Genomic DNA, 22,728 nt, shown 5'->3' on the forward strand with positions numbered 1-22,728 from the left:
CAATAGGTGTAACACATTTCACTCTCTGATACTGGCTGTCTCTCAGGTACTCATCTCTTAAATTGAGAAGGCTTTTGTTTTTATCTTTTAAAAAAAATGAAGTATACTGCTGAGCAAGTTTACTTAGAAAAAAAATCATTTTTTTTGAGGTGGTGAAAGTAAATGTATTTAAAACCATCACAGTGGAATCACCTTAATTAGCATATCTGATGGTAGACCTGTGTAATCACACATGAACTGATAATAACTTGAGTGTTTTTGATGAAATGACAAATATATAAAAACATTTAAATTGGATTAAATCCCTGGTGACCTTTCTGACAACATTTTCCATGCTGTTATAACCAGAACTACTTCATTATTACGATAAATATAGTTCAATTGTGGTTCAACATGATCTTATAAAGGAAGGAGAAAAGAATCTTCCCTTTTTAGGTTTACATGTATGAAAACAAAGTGTACATTCCTTTCTAGTAAGTGTATTAAATATGTTGACCGACATTATACAATAGTTGATTTCCAATATTTTTCACTGAGAGTTTTAACATTATTACAAATCAATGCTTTTATTTTAATGATTGTTTTAACATGAAAAAGAGAATTTTACATACAGAATCTATAACCTACTTTATTATCAGAAAAGTAATTATTTTACTTAGAAAATAAACTACTAGACACATACAAATTTCTTTATTTGTTCTTTTTAGATATGCATGACAGTAGAGTATATTTTGACATATTATACATGCATGGAGTATAACCTTTTTAATTAGAATCACATTCTTATGTTTATACATGATGTGGTATTTCACCGTGGTGTATTCATATATGAACATAGGAAATTATGTGCAATTCACTCCACAGTCTTTTCTATTTCTATCTCCCTACCTTTCCTTCATTCCCCTTTATCTAATGCAAAGAACTTCTTTTTCTTCCCCCACCTCTTGTGTTTAGCATTCACACATCAGAGAGAACATTCAACCTTGGTTTTGGGGAATTGTCTTATTTCAATTAGCATGATAGTCTCCAGATCCATCCATTTATCAACAAAAGTCATAAAGTCATTCAATTTGTTCTTGTTACTTAATATGTAGGTTTGTGAATTAAAATTTTTGAAAAAAAATCTACAAAGGTAATCAGTTTTTTTAAAAAAATGAATATTAAAATAAATATCTGTTGTTATGATTTTTCCACATTCAATAGCTATCTTTTCCTTGGCTATTCTATGCTTGACTCTGAGCATACACAGATGGCAAAGAGCCATAATTTGAGTCAGCTGAAGTTCTAGATACATGACTCAATTTCCAGTACTGGCATTGTTACTCACCAGCTGTATGACCTTGGGAAAGTTACCAAGCCTCTGTCTCACTGATGTGATATTCATAAAGTCTTGAGCATGTTATCTAACATAGCAGAGACATTTTATGTCTTGATTAAATAAGACAGAATAGGTTGACAACTCAAGGTTAATGTATATATAATATTTGTATTTTTATAGTATGATTAGTATCTACAAAAATGCAACTTTAGGAGAACTCTGTTCATATCCAAGTGAAAAAAAAGAAACACTTTTTTGAGCAACCACACAATTTGGTAGAATATATATTTGGAATCCAAGTGTCCTGAATAGCACTCTCATTGATCATCTGTGAGAATTTGGGCAATTGATGAATCTCATCTGGTCCCAGAGAGCCATGCAGCTTAACACTAGTAGTGTCTGGTTTCTATATATTTGCCAATAGTTTATTTATTTTCAACAAATCCTTTTCTTTTTGTCTTCTTTGAGTCATGAGTTTTGATTAATAACATTTCCCCTCTATGTCTAAAGATCAGTAATTTTGGAAAAAAGAGAAAACTTTTAAAAAATTTTGTTCTATAAAGTAAGTTTTTTCTTCACTAGCTCCATAGATCTTTAGTTTTCCTCTGAGATTCTTGACAGATTCTGAAAACATATAATAATAAATGCTTTGAATTTGGTTTTGTTTTACGAGAATTTCTTCCAAGACATTACCTTAAATAGTGTTGTTTTTCCCTAGAGTTACTTGAATCTTCCCAATTGTTCAGGTAACAAACAATGTCAGTGTTTTCTGTTTTGTTTTGTTATGTTTTTGTTGATTTGTATTGGGAATTTAACCCAGGAGCATTTAACCACTAAGCCACATTCTTAACACTTTTTATTTTTATTTAGAGACAAGGTCTCACTAAATTGCTTAGGGTCTCACTAAATTGCTTATGGCCTCACTAAGTTGCTGAGACTGACTTTGAACTTGCAATACTCCTGTCCCAGCCTCCTGAGCTGATTACAGGTGTGTGCCACCATGCCTAGCAACCCCAATGTTTTATTCAAATACACTTTAAAATTTCAACTCTCCTCAAGTGTTTGAATAATGCTTTCTAATTATGCCTGTTCTTTGGAGCAGTTGAAATTAAACCACCAATTATTTGAGGTGTACAGAGATATACTGTCTATATATGTGTATAGATTTAGTATAGAGAGAGACATAAATATACTATGTGTAAGCATACAGCATGACTTTATATTCTATGAGGAAAAGGTATCACTTCTATTCCTATGGAAGTAAGATTGACCTTAGAAAGTGTTCTCCTGATTGTGGTGAATTCCTCATTACTGGTACCAGTTTGGAAATACCAGTTATAGTGTCACAGACCTGAAATTTGTACTTTTTTCTGAATTGTTCAGATTTCAAAATCCAAGTGTATTTGGCCATAGTTCAAGAACTAGACTTTGTCCTTATAGCACAATATGGTGATATGTGATGACAGAATATTATGTTTTCATTAAATTATTAAAAAATAAAAAGCTAGAAGTATAGTATCAAAACACAAGATTGAATTTCAATAGATTCCTCCTCTTTAGAAACATTGCATTTTAATTATATATTTATTTTTCCTCATGTGACAGTTAATTTTATGCGTCAACTTGACTAGACTAACAGATGTCCAGATAGTTGACAAAATCTTATTTCTGGGTGTATCTGTGAATGTTTCTGGAAAAGATTAGGGTTTGGATCAGTAGAATGAGTAAAGAGATCTACCCACTACCCAAGGTAAGTGGGTAACATCTAGTCTGTTGGAGTCTAATAGAACCAGAAGGTGGAGAAAATGTAAATTTTCTCTATTTGATTAGGACATACATGTTCCTCTGTTCTTGGACATTGCCCCTTTTTCCTCTGGTTCTCTGGAGAACTCTGACTGGTGCACCTGCTTTTGAGAATCCCTAGTCAAAAGCAGGCATATAAATTATAACTTTGTTTTGGTTAGACATAGATTATGACATTTACCACGTTAGCATTGAAAATCTTTAACTACTTTAAAATATCCTCCTCAGTTCTGAGAAATGTCTATATTTTGCTATTTCCCTTAGGAGGCAGGTTAGTTTTACCTACATTCTAAACAACTACTCTGTGTTTGGCTTTGAGATAAATAAGAAATATACTCTGACTGATGATAATAATAATGTGGGGGTGATGGCCAGAAAGGCAGCTGATAGCTTCAGATTAATGCTATGATTAGAGCAAGTGCAGTTTATCATGAGAGCAAAAGATGGGAGCACCACCCAGCTATGAGATGGGAAAGAGAGTTACCAGGGTGTGGCAGAACTCTTTTTAGACGTGTTCCATATGCCATTATCACCTGGAAAGAATCATCAAAATCATGGTAACATATAGTGGTCTTTCTTCCAGCTAAAAATGTTTATATTTACTCTATTGTCCATGTTAACTATGATGACCATAATATATTTCTCTTTATAAACTTTTTATTTGGGTAAAACCTGTGTGCGTGTGTGTGTGTGTGTGTGTGTGTGTGTGTGTCTGTCTGTCTGTGTCTGTGTATCTGTCTATCTGTGAATGCCGGTAATTACAATATTTTCTAGTTCTTGTAACTTATTTTTTTCCAGGTGATTTTTCAAGAAGTTGCTTTTGCTAATCTTCAGAAACATGTATGCATAAATAAAGTCTGGTGAAACATATGCTAATTGTCTAGACTATTCAAAATCATTAAGAAAATGTTTATTAAATGTTTTCACTGCTGTACATAGGTGGTGAACGCCTGTAATCCCAGCAGCTCAAGAGGCTGAGGCAGGAGGATTGTGAGTTCAAAGTCAACCTCAGTAAAAGCAAGGCACTAAGTAACTCAGTGAGACCCTGTTTCTAAATAAAATACACAAAAATAGGGCTGGAGATGTGGCTCAGTTTAATCCCCAGTACCACCCCCCAAAAAAGGGTTTTCACTATGGCATTATTAACAGTTACTTGATGGTAATAGTTCCTTAAAGATAGCTAAGACTTTACGTGACCAACATATATAAAAATACACATGCACACACACACACACACATACACCACACACACACACACACACACACACTTGTTTTTGTGTAAATTTGGATATGCAATTGTTTTCCAAAAGAGTTTGTTCTATATTTTCATATAGTAATATCTTGCCTAAAATAAAGGGATTACAATTTCTTATGTTATTGACAGAGAAATATGCCAAAAGGCTGTTATAGCAGAACCACTAATATTTACAAAGGCAAGTAAAATTCCTAACATTGATACTTTATTCCTTAAGAGTTTAATGACTATTTATGTAACATATCTTATTTATCTTTAACATATAAATCTAACAATCTGGGACATTAGATTTCCTAATCCAAATAAAATCCAATGTCAGACATTATAAGGAACAGAGGGACTGCTACTGAAGATAATACATATATTAAAGAATGCAATACTGTAATTTAAAAAAAAACATTATTTTATTGAATATAAGTGATATATGTAATAATAATGTAAAAACTAGAATATTTGGAAAGTTGTAAAATGACTTTTACGACTTCTACCACTCAGAAATCTGTTCACATTTAGTCACATGTCCATTAGTCTTCTTGGTATTGTTTTTTTAAAAATTTTTTTATTGGTGTGTTAGACTATAATTTTTAAGGTGCTTTAAGGTATGAAAATATCAAATCTTAGCAATACTTTTTATAACATATATCATATGAAATATCACTAATATTTTAGGTTAAGTATTAAAAAACATGTTTCATACAGGATTATGGCACAATTATTTTGTGCATTTTTAGTTAAAAAAGTAACTGATGGAAAGAATGTGAGGATTTTATTATATGAATGAAGTTTTAGATTCAAGTTTGGCAACCTCTGTCTTTCAAGCAAAATATATAGCCAATTTTTTGCAAGTAAAGTTTATTAGTGTACACCATATTCATTTCCTATCAATTGTGACTGGTAGATCGACAGAGTTGAATGGTTGTGACAGAGACTAAATGGCCTATAGACATAAAAATACTTTCTACCTTGTCTTTTACCAAGAAGATTGACAGTCCTCCTCTAAATGGAAACAACCAAAGAATTGAGCAGGAAAGTATAAATACATAGTTTGGCAGTAAAATAATTAATCAAATAAATAATTTGTAGAAGCAGAGGTAATGATTTGTTGGAAAATATGATTAATAAGCATGGTCTATTTATACAAAATAATAAGTACTTGAGGAAAATGTGAAAAGTGTTAGAAGTTTTTGAAGAGCATCATATATTTTCACTGAATGACATCAGAGAAGGCTTGTAGGCAAATCACATTTATGAATAGAAACATTCAATATCATAAAGATGAAAAATTTCCCAAAGTGGTGTGATTCTAATGAAAATATATCTAAAGAATTTCCTTAGAAAGAAATTTCCTTGAAAAGATGATTCTAAATATTATACTAAAGAGCAAAGACTAAGAGCTGTCTAGAAATGACTGAAAAAGATCCTGATGAAGAGGAACCTGCTCTACCAGATTTCAAGACATAAATAAATATTAACAGTTAATATCATGCACTTGTAGCTTATGCATGACCATAGTGGCATCCAAGAAAATCCAAAAATTAAATCCACATACACAAAGATACTTGACATAAAACAGTGACATAACTTGCAAAAGGAAAAGTGAAGAAATGATTTGTTAATTTGGACCAGGGCAACTAATAAACTGTGTAGACAGAAAAGGTAAGAATATATGCCTACATCATACTAAACACAAAATCAACTTTGGATCAGAAACTTAATTGTGAAAGAGTTCAAATATTTTAAAAGATCATGTGGCAGAATTTCTTCATGATTATCATGATAACAAAAGTGTCTTTCTTTAACATAATAAACATAGAAGTAAACTATAAGAATATGTGCCTAAAATCAATTTGAATTTAAGCTTTGGTTCTTCCAAGGAATCTTTTGCAAGTAAAAACACAAAACACATATTGGATAAATGTAATTGCAATATAATAAATGACAAAGCATTAACATATATTTATATGTTTAGGTCTTGAAATATACAATATATATTTGTGATTATATCTATTAATATATGCATATATTAATTAAACATGTAATATAAAAATGAAGAAGGAAAATATAATGAAAATACAAAATATATAAATTGGGCTGAGCATAGCAGTGCATGCATGTAATACCAGTAGTTTGGGAGACTGAGGCAGGAGGATTGATAGTTCAAAGTCTGCTTCAGCAGTTTAGTGAGGTCCGAAGCACCTCAGCAAATCTTGTCTCTAAATAAAATATAAAAAAGGGCTGGGGATGTGGGAATGTGCCTCAGGGGTTAAGTGTTCCTGGGTTCAATCCCTGGAACAAACAACAACAAAAAAATATATTTATATCAATATATCTATATATATCTCTATATATTTATCTATCTATATATCTAGATATATAGATACATAGATATCTATCTTACAGAACAGAAACTATCAATTAAGGAACTGAAAAATTCAGTGATGTTCAACCACTTTAGCAGTGAGAGAAATGTACAGTAAATGATTTGTTCATTTAACAATAAATGTAAATAGATAACAGAATTGTTTACCAAATGATTTTTCTTACCACTGGCAAATATTAAAAATTAGAACATAATGTTGGATAAGTTGTGAAGAAATAGATATTTGGGGTAGAAATAGACATGTAAACTCATGTTTTGAGAAAGAGTTTGTTAGCAGATGTTGAAGTGCAAAAAGCAAATAGAGCAGAAGCTGTATTGTTAGGCATCTATCTTAGAGACACTATTGTTATGAAATGAGGAGACCTGTACACTAATGCTTATATCATCGTTTCATAGTCAAATACTGATAATACACAAACATATGTCAATAAAAGAATGAATAAGTAAGAATAGTTATGCGGCAATGAAAAATGAGTGGGCTTTATTGAAATAAAACATGATTTCATTTCAAAAGTTGAAGTTTAGCAAAACATAGGTTAATGTTTATTCTAATCTTTTATAATGTGAGAATAGGTAAGATCATATGAAATTTTAGGATTACATAAAATCATGCTAAGGTAAAGTTAAATAGAGTATTCTAATAAGTAAAATAATGACTAACTACACCTAAAAGGAACAAATTTAGTTTCTTTAGTCAGTTAGTGAGTACCAGGTTTTACTTTATTGTTGTCTTTACATGCTTTCTGTACATAGAAAAGTTTAAAAATGGCTACGCAATTTGAAAAGTAGAAAATAGACTTAAGAAGCTTATATCTCTTTAATGGTGAATATGGAAAAGAACAAAATGCAATTCAAATTACTTATTTTAACTATAAGTAAAAATGTAAATATTAAATCATTTTTACATTGACATTAGGCTGACACAGTTATTTCACTTTATATCTAAGCTTATTCAGCTGAATCTTCTTTATATGAACACATTAAACTCAGAATAAATGGATATATGAGCCATCGAATTCACTGTTATGTGAGGGAAATGTTCTATTTTGCATATGAAGTCAGAAGCAGTGTTTCTGGTTTATAAGGAAAAGAAAAAGTCTGCTCTATAATGCAACTTAAGTGTGTCATCTTTTTATATAAAATTCAAATCACACCAGAGAAGTCAATTTATAAATAAGCCATATAAGAAATGAAAACTGTTAGTTCATTAAGTTTTATAACTGTAATAGCTAATGAACATGTGATGAGTACTTGTATATGAACACATATAAAGTACGCATTTCAGCATATGCTCCATTACATTTTTGTGACTTTTGCATGCCAATTTTTTAAAGTTTATGATTATTTGAAGTAGGCAGCAATAACTTTTTTAATTGACACTAAATTTCACATTAATATAGAAACATTTTTAGTTCTTATGTTTCCTTAATTTATTATGAATGTACTACAGTGTTATAGTTTTTGCAGTCTAATATCAAGGTATGGAAGAACAATTCTAAAAAGAGTATGCTGAGGTGACTATTTCCAATGGCAGACAGTAGAATCAGTCTTCTATATATTAGACTGATTAGTTTCTTCTGAGCAACACAAAAATAAAAAAAATCAACATATGAAAAGTGACTTTTCTTCTATATAATTAGTCAGCATTGTTGATTGAGTAGAATGTTTGGAAAATTATGAAATACATTTCATATACTCAAAAATTATTTTTAATAAATTGGTTTAATTTTTAAAATATACATATTGTTGAATTGAAAATTTAATTTTTCCAAACTAAATTCATGTAAGTGATGCATCATGTTGGGTGATTCCCTCACAATTAATTTAATTCAATTAGGACCAGTTGGGGACATTGAGAATAAAACATTGTATCTCACTAACATCAAGTGATTTGCCCAATCTACCAGAACAGAAAAGAGGCCTGTTGTTCCAGGCAATGGTGAAGGTTTTGTTTCTCTGAAACAATTTAAAAAAGAAAAAAAAAAAAAAAATGCAGAATGGAGTCTTTGAGATTCACCTGAGATTCAGTTCTTGGTTATCAGCTAAGCCGCGTTCATGTGCTAATAGAATGCAGGAGACTGAGCTGTTCAGGAGAATTTACTTCATAAGTAATGTGACAGTGACAATTATGCCTGCAACACATTTTCTATGAATTCTGAAGGTGTTTTCATAGAAATAATATTTTTCTTTGTTGGTCTACCCCCTTTCCTGCACTCCTGGAAATATCTTTTATATGAAATAGCAAAATCAGAGCTCTTTGAAAAACTTTCAAAAGAATTGACAAAGAAAAATAACTCAGGACACACACCTCTGACAAATATAATCCAGAAAGTAGCAATCAATGCTAAATATTCACATTAACGTATTGATGTCTTATGTGTATAAATAGTACAGATATTGGAGATTGTTATTAATTCACTAATATTAGTTTACTTGCTTATCAACTCCAATGTGTTTATCCCTTGCCTTTTTCTTGCACTTTATTAATTCCTTCTGTTAAAATGCTGTCACCTTGATTCTTCTTTCTGGTGTTTCTATTATTAGGAAAAAGAAAGTAAAAACCAGAATGGGGGTCTTTAGAATAGTTTTTGCTATCATGGACATTAATGTATGTTGAAAGTTTGGGATACCATACCAGATTCTCTACCCTTCTCTTACTCTCTATGAGAAAAGGCTTAGCTACCATTGTCTGATTGCTTATTGCTGAATGATGGTGTTACTCCCTTCATGCAGGAAAAAAAAAGTCCAGGCAATAGACATGGAAGGAGATCTTGTTTTAAAAGAAGTTAGTCACTTCAGTCTGCTGGACATCAATCTGCATTTTGCCACAATGAATAGCTTGCCTCAGAGCAATCCCCTTGCAGAGAAAAATAAAGGTGGAGTAAAATGAAACAAACACATAGCAGTTTCAAATAATTGAAGGAGGAACAAAGGAACCAGGATTTGAGGGGTCACAATTCAAGAAAGAAGGGAAATACATTGTTTTGAGTCAGGTACAACCTGTTGTTTCTTTAGAGGCATGTTTCGGTTTTGTACTCATAGGGATGAGTAATTGAGCAGAGACTTGTGGATCAGAACTTTCAGGAAATAATTTAAGGCACTTTAATAAGACATAGATACATGTTGCGATCATTATGATAAACACCAAAATAACAATATAAGAACATATGAAAACTGAAAGAGAACTTTATGGAACAAAAATATTTTTAAAAATCACAATTGTGGAGATTTTAATAGACATCCTGAATAACTGATAAAGAACCAAACAAAAATTATTCTGTAGAGATGTAGAAATTTTGAACAACAGAATTTACAAACTTGACCTAGCAGACCAGTATTCAATGTTGCAAACAATACATTTAGAATGCATCTTCCTTTTAAGTGTGCATAGAACATCTTTAAAAAATTAATCTTTTAAAAATGTGCTAGGGCATAAACTGAGTTTCAGGAATTTTCAATTCGTGGAATTAAGCAAAGCATTAGAATTTTTGTATACCAAATTTAAGACTTAATCAATAGATTAGTTTTCAAACTTTAAAACTTTTCAAACTTTAAGACATTTGATTAGAATAATACTGATCTTGAAGGCAGTGATTTATTATTGTCACTAGTTTTTTCAGAGAGCACTAAATTAGGAAAACATTGCATGTTAAAGAATAAAAAATAGAGTGCATAACTTATTCAAAATCTTAGAGATGAATGGTGTGAATGGTGGTTCTTTTAAAGAGAAGGAACACAAGACTAATCTTGAACACGGGTAGAATTCAGCGTAGTCAGTGTAGTGGGTATTTCAGGCAAGAGGCAGAACTGTCCCGAGAATGTCTGAAGAGACCACTCTGTTTTAAAGAAATGAAAAGAACTTCTTTTCTATTTATTTTATCCATTATAGTATCTATACTCTTTTTGCCAAAATGCATTGGGACATGGTAGGAAGTCATGATTATTCAACTTTTAAACAAACAGCTCACATAGAAAGTACATATTTATTCATAAAATCCAGAAAGATCAGTTCTTCTTCTGTAATTGAAAGGTATAGCTCTTCTGATTCAGTGTAAAGCTTTGGAATGAATATACCCAAAGAATTCCTATTTGAGCACACATGCCAATCTCTCAGCCAATGGAATGGATCAGGTGCCAATCACATTGTCCTCATATCCAGTTATTCCCTGTTCCTATCTTTCAGATATCACTTCTTAGCCTCATTATCGTCCAAATTCCCTGTAAGAATATGAAATATTATAAAATGCAATATCTCACTACCCCATTCATGGTATGTCATTCTTTGGTTATGAGAATGCACTCACACTCTCAACCCACAATAATACAACTACAGTGTAAATCCTGGGGGAAATGTGTCCCATTTTTCTCTCTGGAGCAGTACTTATTAATCTTCTTCAGGGATGCAGACAATTTTGAGTTATAATGAAAGATATAGAAACTTGTTCAAGAAAAATGGAAAATAACAAATGATCACAAATTATGTAATGATAGAAGTTGGGCATCTTTTAGAAGTCCAAAATCTATTCATAGACCTAGGTTATAAGCTTGTCATCTAGAGAGGCTTTGTATTTTCTGTCTGCTTCTTCAGCCTCTTAGAAAAAAAAAGAATTCTATTCCACATGATTTAGATCAAGACCTTTCCTTGGTTTAAAAATAGCTGCTCTAATTTTAGTTATTGATCTTGCTTAATGTGTAAATGCCTGGAAGCTAGAGGCAATGGAAAAAGTACAAAGGGGGAAAATTATAAAATTCTTCTATACTCTGTTCTCCAGATAAGTCTATTTTAATAAAAGGCAGTTTAAAACAAACCTCAAGATGATTTTATACAAAATAAATCTTTACAGATTTGCCACCTCTATTCAGAAAAAAGATTATTTGGGTCAGTTTAAAAAACTCTTCAGCATGAGCATACATCGTTTTTCAATAAAGTTAACTATCAATTTATTATTTAGTCAAATAAGATGAGAATTAAGAACAGAGAGAAATATTCCTTTTGCGCATATCCACCCACTATCCCCATCAGAATAGGATTTTTTTTATAGTTTTCATGAACAACATTTTCCAAAAAGTTGAGAAAGATGGAGATGTAAGTCATTTAAAAATTTTTATAGGATTGTCTGATTTAAAAGTTGCTCCATTTATTGAAAAATTCAGAAAAATACAGACATATAAAGTAATAAAGTAGACAATGAAAATTACCTGCAGTTTCCAAAGAAGTTAACTACAAACATTGGATGCATATCATTTGAAGTATTTTATCTATCAGCATAAAAATATGAGAGAGAGAACACATGGACAGAAAATAACTGAGCATACTGTTTTGAAAATTGTGCTTTTATATGTTTTTAGTAAATATCTAAAACTTACAACTCTACTACTCATCCTCCATTGCCATTAAAAAAATGCAGGAAAGTTTAAAGAAAAAAATTAAAAATGGCCATTTCAGCTCCACTTCTCTCCTCTGAACATACCAAGCCTGGTATGCACATTTGCACACTCCTCTGTACTGACAACTAGAATATCAACAATTACATGCACCTATATGAAAAGATGCTTTGGTAATTGTTCACTTTATAAAAAAAGATTTTTAACATAAATTTTCACCTACTACTTTTTTTTTCATCATATGAATTCCTCCAGGCTAGTCATAGATGTCACTTGTTTTTAACAATATTTTATGACTTGACTTGGTTGAATATATACATTTTGTATGTACATCAACCAAGTGGCCAATTAGGGGCCACTAAAAGAGGCTACAATAAACTTTTTGTAAATATATCCTTAAAATGCATTTATTTCTGTAAGATAGATTCCTATGAGAGCGGTTTCTCAATGGGATATTACATAGATTTTTAAAATTTTATTATATAGTTAGAGATAACCACCTAGTTTTAAAGATGCTTTTGTTTGTTTGTTTTCCTGAACCAGGATTGACATCAGGAGCACTTAACCACTGAGCCACATCCCAGCCCTTTTTATTTTGATTTTGAGACAGGGTCTCGCTAAGTTGCTTAAGGCCTTGCTAAGTTGCAGAGGCTGGCTTTGAACTTGAGATCCTCCTGCCTCAGCCTCCCATGTTGCTGTGATTACAGGCATGTGCCACTATGCAGCTCAGTTTTAAATATTTTACAATGTCAGAGTTATGTATGAAAGTATTTTCCAGTTCCAAAGGTCAGAAGAGTCTAATATTTCCAATGTAATAGATAAAAATGTGTGGCATTATGACATTTCATTACGTTTTTCAGTTTCCTAGTGAGGATGAGGAAGTTTCTTTTCTGTGTGAGGTTCTTTTCACCCTGAAATTGATTTAATAGTTTTGACTGTTTCATGTAATTATTTGCTTTTTTTTTTTCCTACTCTGTGTCAAATTTGAGTATTTTTTGTGGGGGTGCTAGGGATTGAAATCAGGGGCACTTGAACACTGAGTCACATCCCCAGTCCTATTTTGTATTTTATTTAGAGACAGGGTCTCACTGAGTTTCTTAGCACCTTGCAGTTGCTGAGGCTGGCTTTGAACTCCTGATTCTCCTGCCTCAGCCTCCCCAGTCGCTGGGATTACAGGCATGTGCCACTGCACCTGGCCAAATTTTAGTTTTTATTGGATAGTTGCAGTATTACTCTCTATATTTGTGATACTTAAAGCAAATATCTCTCACTTCACCGCTTCTTTGTTTTCTGTCATTGTTCTCATTTTCTTTTTTCCACTCAATGTTCTAATTTCTATATTATTAAATTTATAGTTTGAACAAAAATTATATGCAAGACTATTAAAATTATTTATTAGTTCATGTTAGCTGTACAGGTAGTGGGTTTTATTTTGTAATATTCTTACTTGCGTATCATATATTTTGATCATTTCCACCCTCCATGATCTATCCTTACCCTGACCTACCACCTCCCACTGATCCCCTGCTTCCTGTCTGTATTCTCCCTTCTATTTTCACATCTTCTTTTTCCTTGATTCCACATGTGAGAAAAAAAAAAAAATTGTCATTCTGAGTGCCTTATTTCACTTAACATTATGATATTCAGTTCCATCCACTTTCTTGAAAATGACATGGTTTCATTCTTTTTATGGCTGAATAAACCCCATTGTGTATATATACCAGATTTTCTTTGTCCATTCATCTGTTGATAGGCACCAAGATGATTATATACCTGGCTGTTTTGAATTATACTGTGAAAAATTTGGGTATGCAAATATCTCTTCAGTAAATGACTAATTTCTTCAAATGTATACATCTAGGAGTGGTATAGCTGGATCCCATAGTAGTTCTATTTTAGTTTTTTGAGGCTCCCCCATACTGATTTTCATGGTAGCTATAATAATTTACATTATCACTAACAGTTTATAAGGGGCCTCTGCCCCTTCCACCTGCAAATCCTTGTCATCATTTATTATTTGTATTTGTGATGAATGACATTCTCACCAGGGTGAAATGGAATCTCAAGGTTGTTTTGATTTGCACTTCCATGATGGCTAAAATGTTGTCCATTTTTTTCATATTCTTATTGGGTGTTTGTAACTATTTAAGAAGTGTCTGTTCAGTTCTTTTGCCAGTGTATTGTTTGGATTATTATTTTGCTGTGTGTTATTTATGTATTCTGGATATTAATTCTCTGTCAGAAGAATAATAAAAAGAACATGAATATAAGTGTGTGATTTATCTTTATTCTTTCTTCAAATATTAATCTATTTTTTCTTTTTATATGTATGTGTGGTACTGGTAGTTGAACTCGGAATTTCAGACATGCTTGGGAAATTCTCTTCCACTGGGCTACATCACAAGTTTTTTTTTTTTTTTTTTTTTTTTTTTTTTTTTTTTTTTAATACAGAGTCTTTCTAAATTGCTCAGAATGACCTCCAACTTGCAATCCTCTTTCCTCAGTCTTCTGAGTAGCTAGGATTTCAGGTGTGCACCACAATGCCAGGCTCAAGTATTTATTGAATTGTGACTATGTGCCAACCATTATCCTGGCACTTAAAATAAACCAGTGAAAAAAATAAAAGAAGATCTTTTCTTGTGATATTTTCCTCATGCTGATGAAGAGTAAAAAATAAAAATAAAAAAAAAAAATTCTTGCTATAGGGAAGTGATATTGGAGAGAAGTATGACCCATCCATGCAAAGGCTATCAGGAGTCCTTTCTTTCATAGAATTGCAGCTTGAGCTACAATTCCTTTTTCAGACTCACCTAGATTATTCCTATCGCTCTCCTTGGCATTTTATGTCAATAAGTGTTAAAAGAACTTAAATTTTCTCTGGTATCTTTACAGCTGGGACAATTGAGTACTTTTGGATCACTGGAAGTTACACCTGAGAAGGAATTAGAAATACAGTCAGTGGTGACAGAAGACAATTGTGAAATTCTTAAAATCCCTGCAAAGGAATATGCGAAGTTAAAATTGGTATGATGCCCACATCTTTTAATTTTTTGAATATTTGACTTGACCTGGAAGCCATAAAAATGTCTATTTGATTAACATCACTTAAGCGGCTTCTGCTGGTTTTGGGTGGTTGAGATGAAAACAAGAATCTTTATGCATTTGTTTTACTTATATTTTTGAGTGCCCTTTGGGTTTTCATGAATTCCAAACTCTTCATTCATTCATTCATTCATCAAATATGTGTTTTGGGTATCAACAACATATCATGTGCCAGAATATTAGATGATTAGACTGTAGTATTACTGCTTTCCAAGTCTCTACTGGCTATCTTAGTTTTAACTTTAGAGCAATTGACATGCTTTTCCATAGTTACAATTGATGTTCAAACTCAGGGCTACATGAATAGGTAATTGCAACTTAATTCTGACCCCCTATTTCTGGAATTTTAAGGTAACTCAATTAGCAAATTTAATAATTTAATTTTTTCTAGTCAAATCTAATTTATTTTTCTCTCTTCTATTTCTCTTTCCCTGGGTGTCAGAGAAAGCTGTTCTAAATGAGCAGAGGTCATTGGAAATCAATGGGAGGTCTCACTAAACCTGCTATCCCAGCTTTTCTTGATAGGCTCTAGCCCCCAGTAGGTCCTATAGGGTGCTGGCAAATTAGGGGTCCATGTTGGTTGGAGATGCGGAGTTATCTATCTTCTCACTTTAGGTCTCTGAAGGGGGATTTCTTTTGATATAGTGGTCCCATTATGAGTGGTACAGATAACTTTCTCAGAATTCAGCTTCATTCTAAATACCTGGTGTCAGTTTTATTTCAATTATCAGAGTGTCTGGCTTTAAAAAAAAAAAGTTTTGCTCCTTCTGTTTTCCTAATATGATTATCATGTAGTTGATATTATTAAATATGACTTTTGAATTTAGTTTTGAATATGAGAGGGCTTTAAATAATGTTAACTTTTATACAAGTATTAAACTACTATGAAGGAAAAATAGGAAAATATAATTTTAGTAAGCAGGTCTAGAGATTAATGTTGCAATTTGGCAATGTGGTCATGGAATGATGGCCCAATAAAATTCAAATATATTTTACAACTAACTTACTTTTATATTGTCTTTATTTTTCTTTTTCTGCCATTTGTCAGTTTGCTATTTTTTGTTTGTTTTTAAATTTCCTCATATTGGAAGTTTGATAATAACATCCTTTTTTTCAGGAAAAAATAAAATGTGAAAAAACACAAAAGTTGAAATTAATCCATAAGTGTCCTTATTACAAGGAATGGCCTACTTTATCCATATATGAGCTAATTCCACTACTTAAATGGAAAAAATTTCCTCCAGGTCATGGTGAGTTTAATTCAAATTTAGATAATTTTCTTTACATAACATTTTATTATTGGAATTTGTAATTCTTCGAACTTTCAACATTTTGAGATAATATTTCTTAGTATAGGTATTCTCTAATTTGCTCAGTGACTACTTTTGACTTGGGCATTTAGATTATATCTGTGTCCTGTTGATAATGATGCTGCATTGACTTGAGGAGTGGTTTCATAACTAACCTTACCTCCACATTCCTCTGTATTCCCTGGTAGTACTGCTCCTTTTGCCTCAACCTGACAGTCACAAACAGGGGTCAATCTGTGAAGGAGAAATGCAATGGGTGGTTACAGTCATTTATTCCTCCTGATTGGACAAATATTTAAGAAGAAAGGAAGCTAATTAACATCTGTGCTGTACATATATTATCGGTGGAAAAAATAATTGTAGGTTGGTATCCTTAGCCGCCATGCTTGGAACAAGAAGTTTTTCAGATTCAGATCTTTTTTAGATTATGACATATTTACACATCATAAGGAGATATTTTTAGAGATGGGACCCAAATCTAAACACACAATTCATTTATATTTCATATATACCTCATGCATAACTGTAGGTAATTTAATACGATATTTTAATGCCTCTGTAGTTTTATTGCAATTTGTCATCTGATGTCAAGTGTGGAATTTTCTTGAATTTTGGAGTATTTTGGAATTCAGATTTTCAGATCATTGATGTTCACTTGCACAGAGAATAAGTAAGGCTTAGGTAAGAGGAAATAGCACTAGAGAGTCTACATCTTTAATATCTAGCAAAACAAGGATGTGTGGATTTCCCCAGGTTTATATACACAAAAAGCATAAGTTCATAGAGTCCTGATGCACAGTTTGTCCACCTGTGAAAACCAACTGATCAACAGATACCAAGACAGAAGGACTGGGGTGGATCAGTGCTGTGGGTTTACTTCAGTAAGGAATCATTATGGTCACACAAGAAACAATTGCAAAGAACAGAGTGAACTGTACCTTGCCAATTTCTTCTCCTCAAATAGTGGAAGGGCTAGTATCTTCACTCTAATGGAAAAGGAAACTTTTGAAAGAAATACTTTTCCCCGAAGCCCACAGAAGCATAATTGTAGTAAGGGATTTTTCTAAATTGTTTGAGATTAAAGTTCTAAAAAAAATGCATCTCACTGGGCATCGTGGTACATGCCTATAATTGCAGCTACTTTGTGGGCTGAGACAGAAGGGTCACAAGTTATAGATGCATCTGAATAAGAAAAAAGGTCAGGAAGCTGAGGCTATATCTTCTGTATCTTGGAGGTGGAATGCTCCCAAGTTTAATCCTTAGTAATCAAAAAAAAAAAAAAAAAAAAAAAAAAAATGTCTGAGTTACAAGTTCCAGGGACTATTCTAATAGAAATAACTCACTGACAAGTCATGAATTCTGGTTAATATATCCTCAGAGGAGTTACTATTCAACAAAAGAGTGAGGTTCAACTTTGCTTGGGACAGAGGATTTTTTTTTTTAACCTGGAAAACAGTAAATATTAGTGGCAAGTTTATGGTTCAAAGAACAGGGATATTATAATGAACTATAGATTTGGTGAGCTTATGTTCCAAATTTTCTTCCAGTGCTTACATTTATATTTCATCTATCATTCTTTTGAAGAATAGCATTTAACCTGTATTTAGTCACATACATGTATTTTCTCTTGCTTATAAAAAATGAATATTCATATTGTGTTTTTGTTCATGAAATATTTTTCCTAATAAGGTCAATTTTAGTCAAAATACATATGGAAGATAAGTAGTAAACTGACATATAACAAAAGGGAATGTAGCATTTCAAAATTTAGCATATTTATTGCATAGAAATAATTTTTAAAAATATGGATAGTGTGAATTTATTATAGGTTTCCATCTATATATAAGAAATATCAAACTTTGGTTTTTGCCTTACCTCCAGGGTCATTTCATATAAAAAAATGATATCTCAGCCTTTTCAATATATTATTGCATTACTATTTTAAGGTGATTAAAAGAGAGGGAAGAAATATTTAAGATTATGCTTATATTAGTAACCAAATAGATTAAAAAGCACATGTTTGGATACTAATAATAATCTGTTTCTCAATCTAAAATACTTAAATTTAACATTAAATAGCTAAAAACGTTATTAGGCATATAATTGTAACTAAGACAAATGTAGAGTTTTTCTTTTTGATAAATGCCTCCTTGGAAAGTAATGGTGGTATTTGTTAAACTATCTGTTGCATCAGACAATCTGAGATTATATTTAAAAAGTCAAAAATATTTTTTCACTGATTTTTAAACGTATAGATGTGTGGTACTTATGCAGTTTTAGAAAACATTTTTCTTTTAAAAGAAGAATGGCAATTTCACTTGATCATTAAAGCCCCTTTTAATGTTGAAATACTATGGTTCTTATAAGTAAACATACCTAGTGAAAAATAAGTCCTGTCAAACTAATCTAATTTTCTTTTATGATAGTGACAAGCTTGATATATCAAAGAGGAGCCACAGATATAATACTTCTTGACTTTGTTTAAGATTTATTTTTGAATTATTACCAGAAAAAAATAGATTGTAGCTCAAATCATACTTTAATTATCTGGGTTTAAAATTAACTGTAGTATGATTTCCAAAACATAATTATGTGTGTTTTGATCTTATTTTAGGAATATATATTGGACAAGTTTCATAGGGATTTAGTTAATTATTCTAAAGCTTAATAGAGTTTCAGATTAATCATTTGAAATCTCTGAAATAAGTAAAGCTTGTGGCTGGATCTATTTCCTTTGTTAACTTCTTAAGTCTTCCTTCTTTGCTTCATGCACCCAGGGAACCTGATTATCATGGATGTAGACAATGTTCTTTGTAATTTTGACCTTTCCAGTTTGTATCACATCCAAAGTCTTCCCAGGCGATATTTCAAGATGTTGCTGACAGGAAAATACCGACCATCTTATCTTAGTTAATCAACCTGTTCTTATATGTATCATGTGTATTAAAAAATGGTAAATTAACTTAGCAAACATTTAGTATTTGTGTCTTTCTTTCATTTTAATCTTGCTCATGTTGGTAGACTCCATTTTTCTTCAGATATAATTTGACATGGCAAACATGATAATCAGATAATCTGAAAAAAATAGTAGCAATCAATTCAGTTCTAAATGACTATATGTGAAGATAATAATGATGATAATAATAGTAGTTACTGCAGATCAAAAGTAGAATGTTTACTAGCCACAGAACATGTATTTTAAAGCTCTACCTAAAGAAATTTTGAAGTACTAGGTTCTTAAATTCCAACACCTTTTTGACCTCAGTTTCTTACAGATTAACAAATTCTGCTGAGGATCAAACAGTCCCAAGGGACACTCAAGCATCCCAGAATCAGATGTTGCGGGGGGGGGGGGGGGGGGGGGGGGGGTGTTGCCGGTAATCGCATGCCTGTGATTATGATGTCTTTTTGTTCCTCTTCCTTCCTCCTTTACTGGACTCTTTTATTAAGTCAGTATTTTCTAATGTAACATATTATTTTCTTTAATGATTTGAATTGTATTTTTTTACTTCCTTAATTATTACTCTAGGATCTAGCACATATGTCTCAACTAAGCTGAAATTGCTTTCAATTTTTTTAATAGCATAATTTCAGGTAGATATAAAAATATACTGATATAACTCTTTCCATTTTCCTCTTTATGTACTACATATTATAATACTGCATCAATCTATGTATGTATATATATACATATATACACACACATTGCAAATCAACAGTGCACTATTATTTTATAAACTTTCATACCTTTTAAACAAATAGAAAAAGGTAATCAAATACTTATTTATAATATCTGTTACATTTAATATCTTATTATTTACCATTTCCAGTCCCATTCATTTACTCCTTAGTGTTGTCCCATCTCCCATGCTATGCTGTTATTGGCAGATATTATACATATCTATATGTTACACAGCCCTACAACCTTATATACACACTATTTTATATTATCACTCTTTAAATTGGGTTAGAGAACTAGAAATAGCATTTCTAATTACATACTTGCCTTTAGTGACACTTTTTGATTTTTCTTGATCAAATTACCATACTATCCAGAGTTGCTGGCTTTCAGCCTCAAGAATTTTCTTTAGTATTTCTTTAAGGAGTATATGCTACAAACATATAGCAGAATTGCATTTCTTCTTTACTTTCAAAAGATAACCTTTGCTAGGTGTAGGATTTGTAGTAAGAGTTCTTGTTTGCATGTTTTGAATTTATTATCCTTAGTATTTGCTAGCTAGAGTTATTGTTTCTGATGAAAAATTAGCAATCATTTATAGGTTTAACTATACACAATGAGGATTTTCTCTTGCTAGTTTCAATATTTTATCCTTGTCTTTGACTTTCAGAATTTTTGCTGTGACCTGTTGGTTTTACTTTCAGTCATCTTTCTCCTTTCTATTCTTGTTTGAGCCATCTGGACATTTTATTAGTGCTTCTCCTGTCCCCACTCCATCTAAGCCTTTTTCCAGGTTGTTCTCTGTTGCTGGAGACATTCCTTAGACTTCATTTCACAAAATTTACTTATTATTAAGAAATTTTTCTAGCTCTATTTTGCTTCTACAGCTGTTTCTTTTCCCTAAGAGATCAATCTTTATTTTGCATCTGAAATATCAGCAAACTTTTTTCTGTAAATGAGCAGATATTTGTATTTGTATTTGAGATGATGTTAAATAAGACAAATATTAGCATGGTGTTAAGGAAACATTAGTTAAAGGATATCTAAAAGTCTATTTTCTTTAAATCACCAGTAGCGAAAGATTTTGTAGATAATCTTTCAACAAATAATTGTTTTACTTTAATTCATTATATTTAAATCGTGCTATATATACAACTTTCTATTATATAAAATAATGAGAAATTGAATTATCACTGATAAATATAATTTAGGTATACTCAGGTATATTCCCCACTTACTGAATTTCTTATAGAGTTATAAAGATAAACATTATTACTGTAAGAAACAACCTCTGAGTATGTTAAATACTGCAGATTTTATTGATCAATGCCCCTTCCTAACACTTCTAACTTGCCAGCAGAAGCTGGAAAAATTAAAGCCTCCTTCTTCTGAAATCCTTTGTAAAAGTTTTAATTTTGACGATGGCCTGAATTCTGCCCATCAATTATTCTTACAGCATATTTAGAGAAAGTCAGAGATCAGCTCTTAGAAGCATGGTGACAAGCATGCTGGTTTTCAGGCCCAGCTCTTGAATCACAAGTGGTGAGATTGCACAGAGCAGCAGGAATGTGTTTCCTCCATTTCTGTATTGTGAGTGAACTTTTCCACTGGAAGTATTACCTTCTTGCCCTATAATATTGAAATTTAGTTTTTTGAGACTCCTGGAACTTTCTAACACCTTCTAATCCACTTCTTTCTATTTAAGTTAGATAAAAGGCTTTTGTAAAACCAACTGCCCTGGTTATCCATATTACCAAAGATAATATACTTCCTGAATAAGTACTTTTCAGAATATCCTCATTGGATATTATCCAATGAATATTTTTATTGCACACCTACTATATGTGAAATATTATGCTGGTTGCTTTTGTGGTGATAAATAGCATAGTTAAATCACTTAAAATATTTTAATAACTGATTTTTTTATTATCATGAGGATTCTTTTTACATCAGAGATGGAACAATTTGAAAAAGAAAAGCAAGAGTGGAATTTTAATATTAGTGAAATAGGTCACAAATATCATCCATTAAAATAATTTTTATATCATTATCTACCACAATATATTTAAAAGGTTATTTTTCAATAGCTACATTAGAAACTAAATGGGAGAGAGGATTTTCTGGTCATGGTTAGAGAGTAAGTGGGAGTAATCATTCTAAGCAGGGAAAATAGTGTAATATGTTTGCAGATCTTGACTCAGGACAACTGATCAAACAATATAAGTCAGGGGCTTATTCCTGATCACTGAGAGCACGGACAAAACCTTTGAGAGTATGAGACATTTCAGAGGTCATGTTCATATGATTCGGCATATTTTATAGATAATGTATAAAATAAAGGCTTTTGAATAACGAGAGAGACCTGAAAAAGTAAACGTTTTGGAATAACAAACCAGACAGAAGAAAGATGGAAGTAGGTTGAAATGAGAACAGTTAGGGGTCCATTCTGGTACTGTACAGGCAAAAGGTACAAAAACCCAATGATGCTGCTAGGAA

The 22,728-nt window shown here is 31.7% G+C and overlaps 1 protein-coding gene across 1 annotated transcript in view; it reads left to right on the forward strand.

The window, feature by feature from the left end:
• CNBD1 (cyclic nucleotide binding domain containing 1) overlaps window positions 1-22,728 on the forward strand; it is a gene marked incomplete at both ends in the record, with an annotated part of 341,848 nt that overhangs the window by 283,120 nt on the left and 36,000 nt on the right. The window contains 2 exons of the mRNA XM_079146622.1: window positions 15,034-15,165; window positions 16,361-16,493. Coding sequence (XP_079002748.1) covers window positions 15,034-15,165; window positions 16,361-16,493 — 265 coding nt within the window. The remainder of the gene's footprint in view (window positions 1-15,033; window positions 15,166-16,360; window positions 16,494-22,728) is intronic.

The sequence above is a fragment of the Sciurus vulgaris genome, assembly GCF_902686455.1.
Source record: "Sciurus vulgaris genome assembly, chromosome: 1".
Lineage (NCBI taxonomy): Eukaryota > Metazoa > Chordata > Mammalia > Rodentia > Sciuridae > Sciurus > Sciurus vulgaris.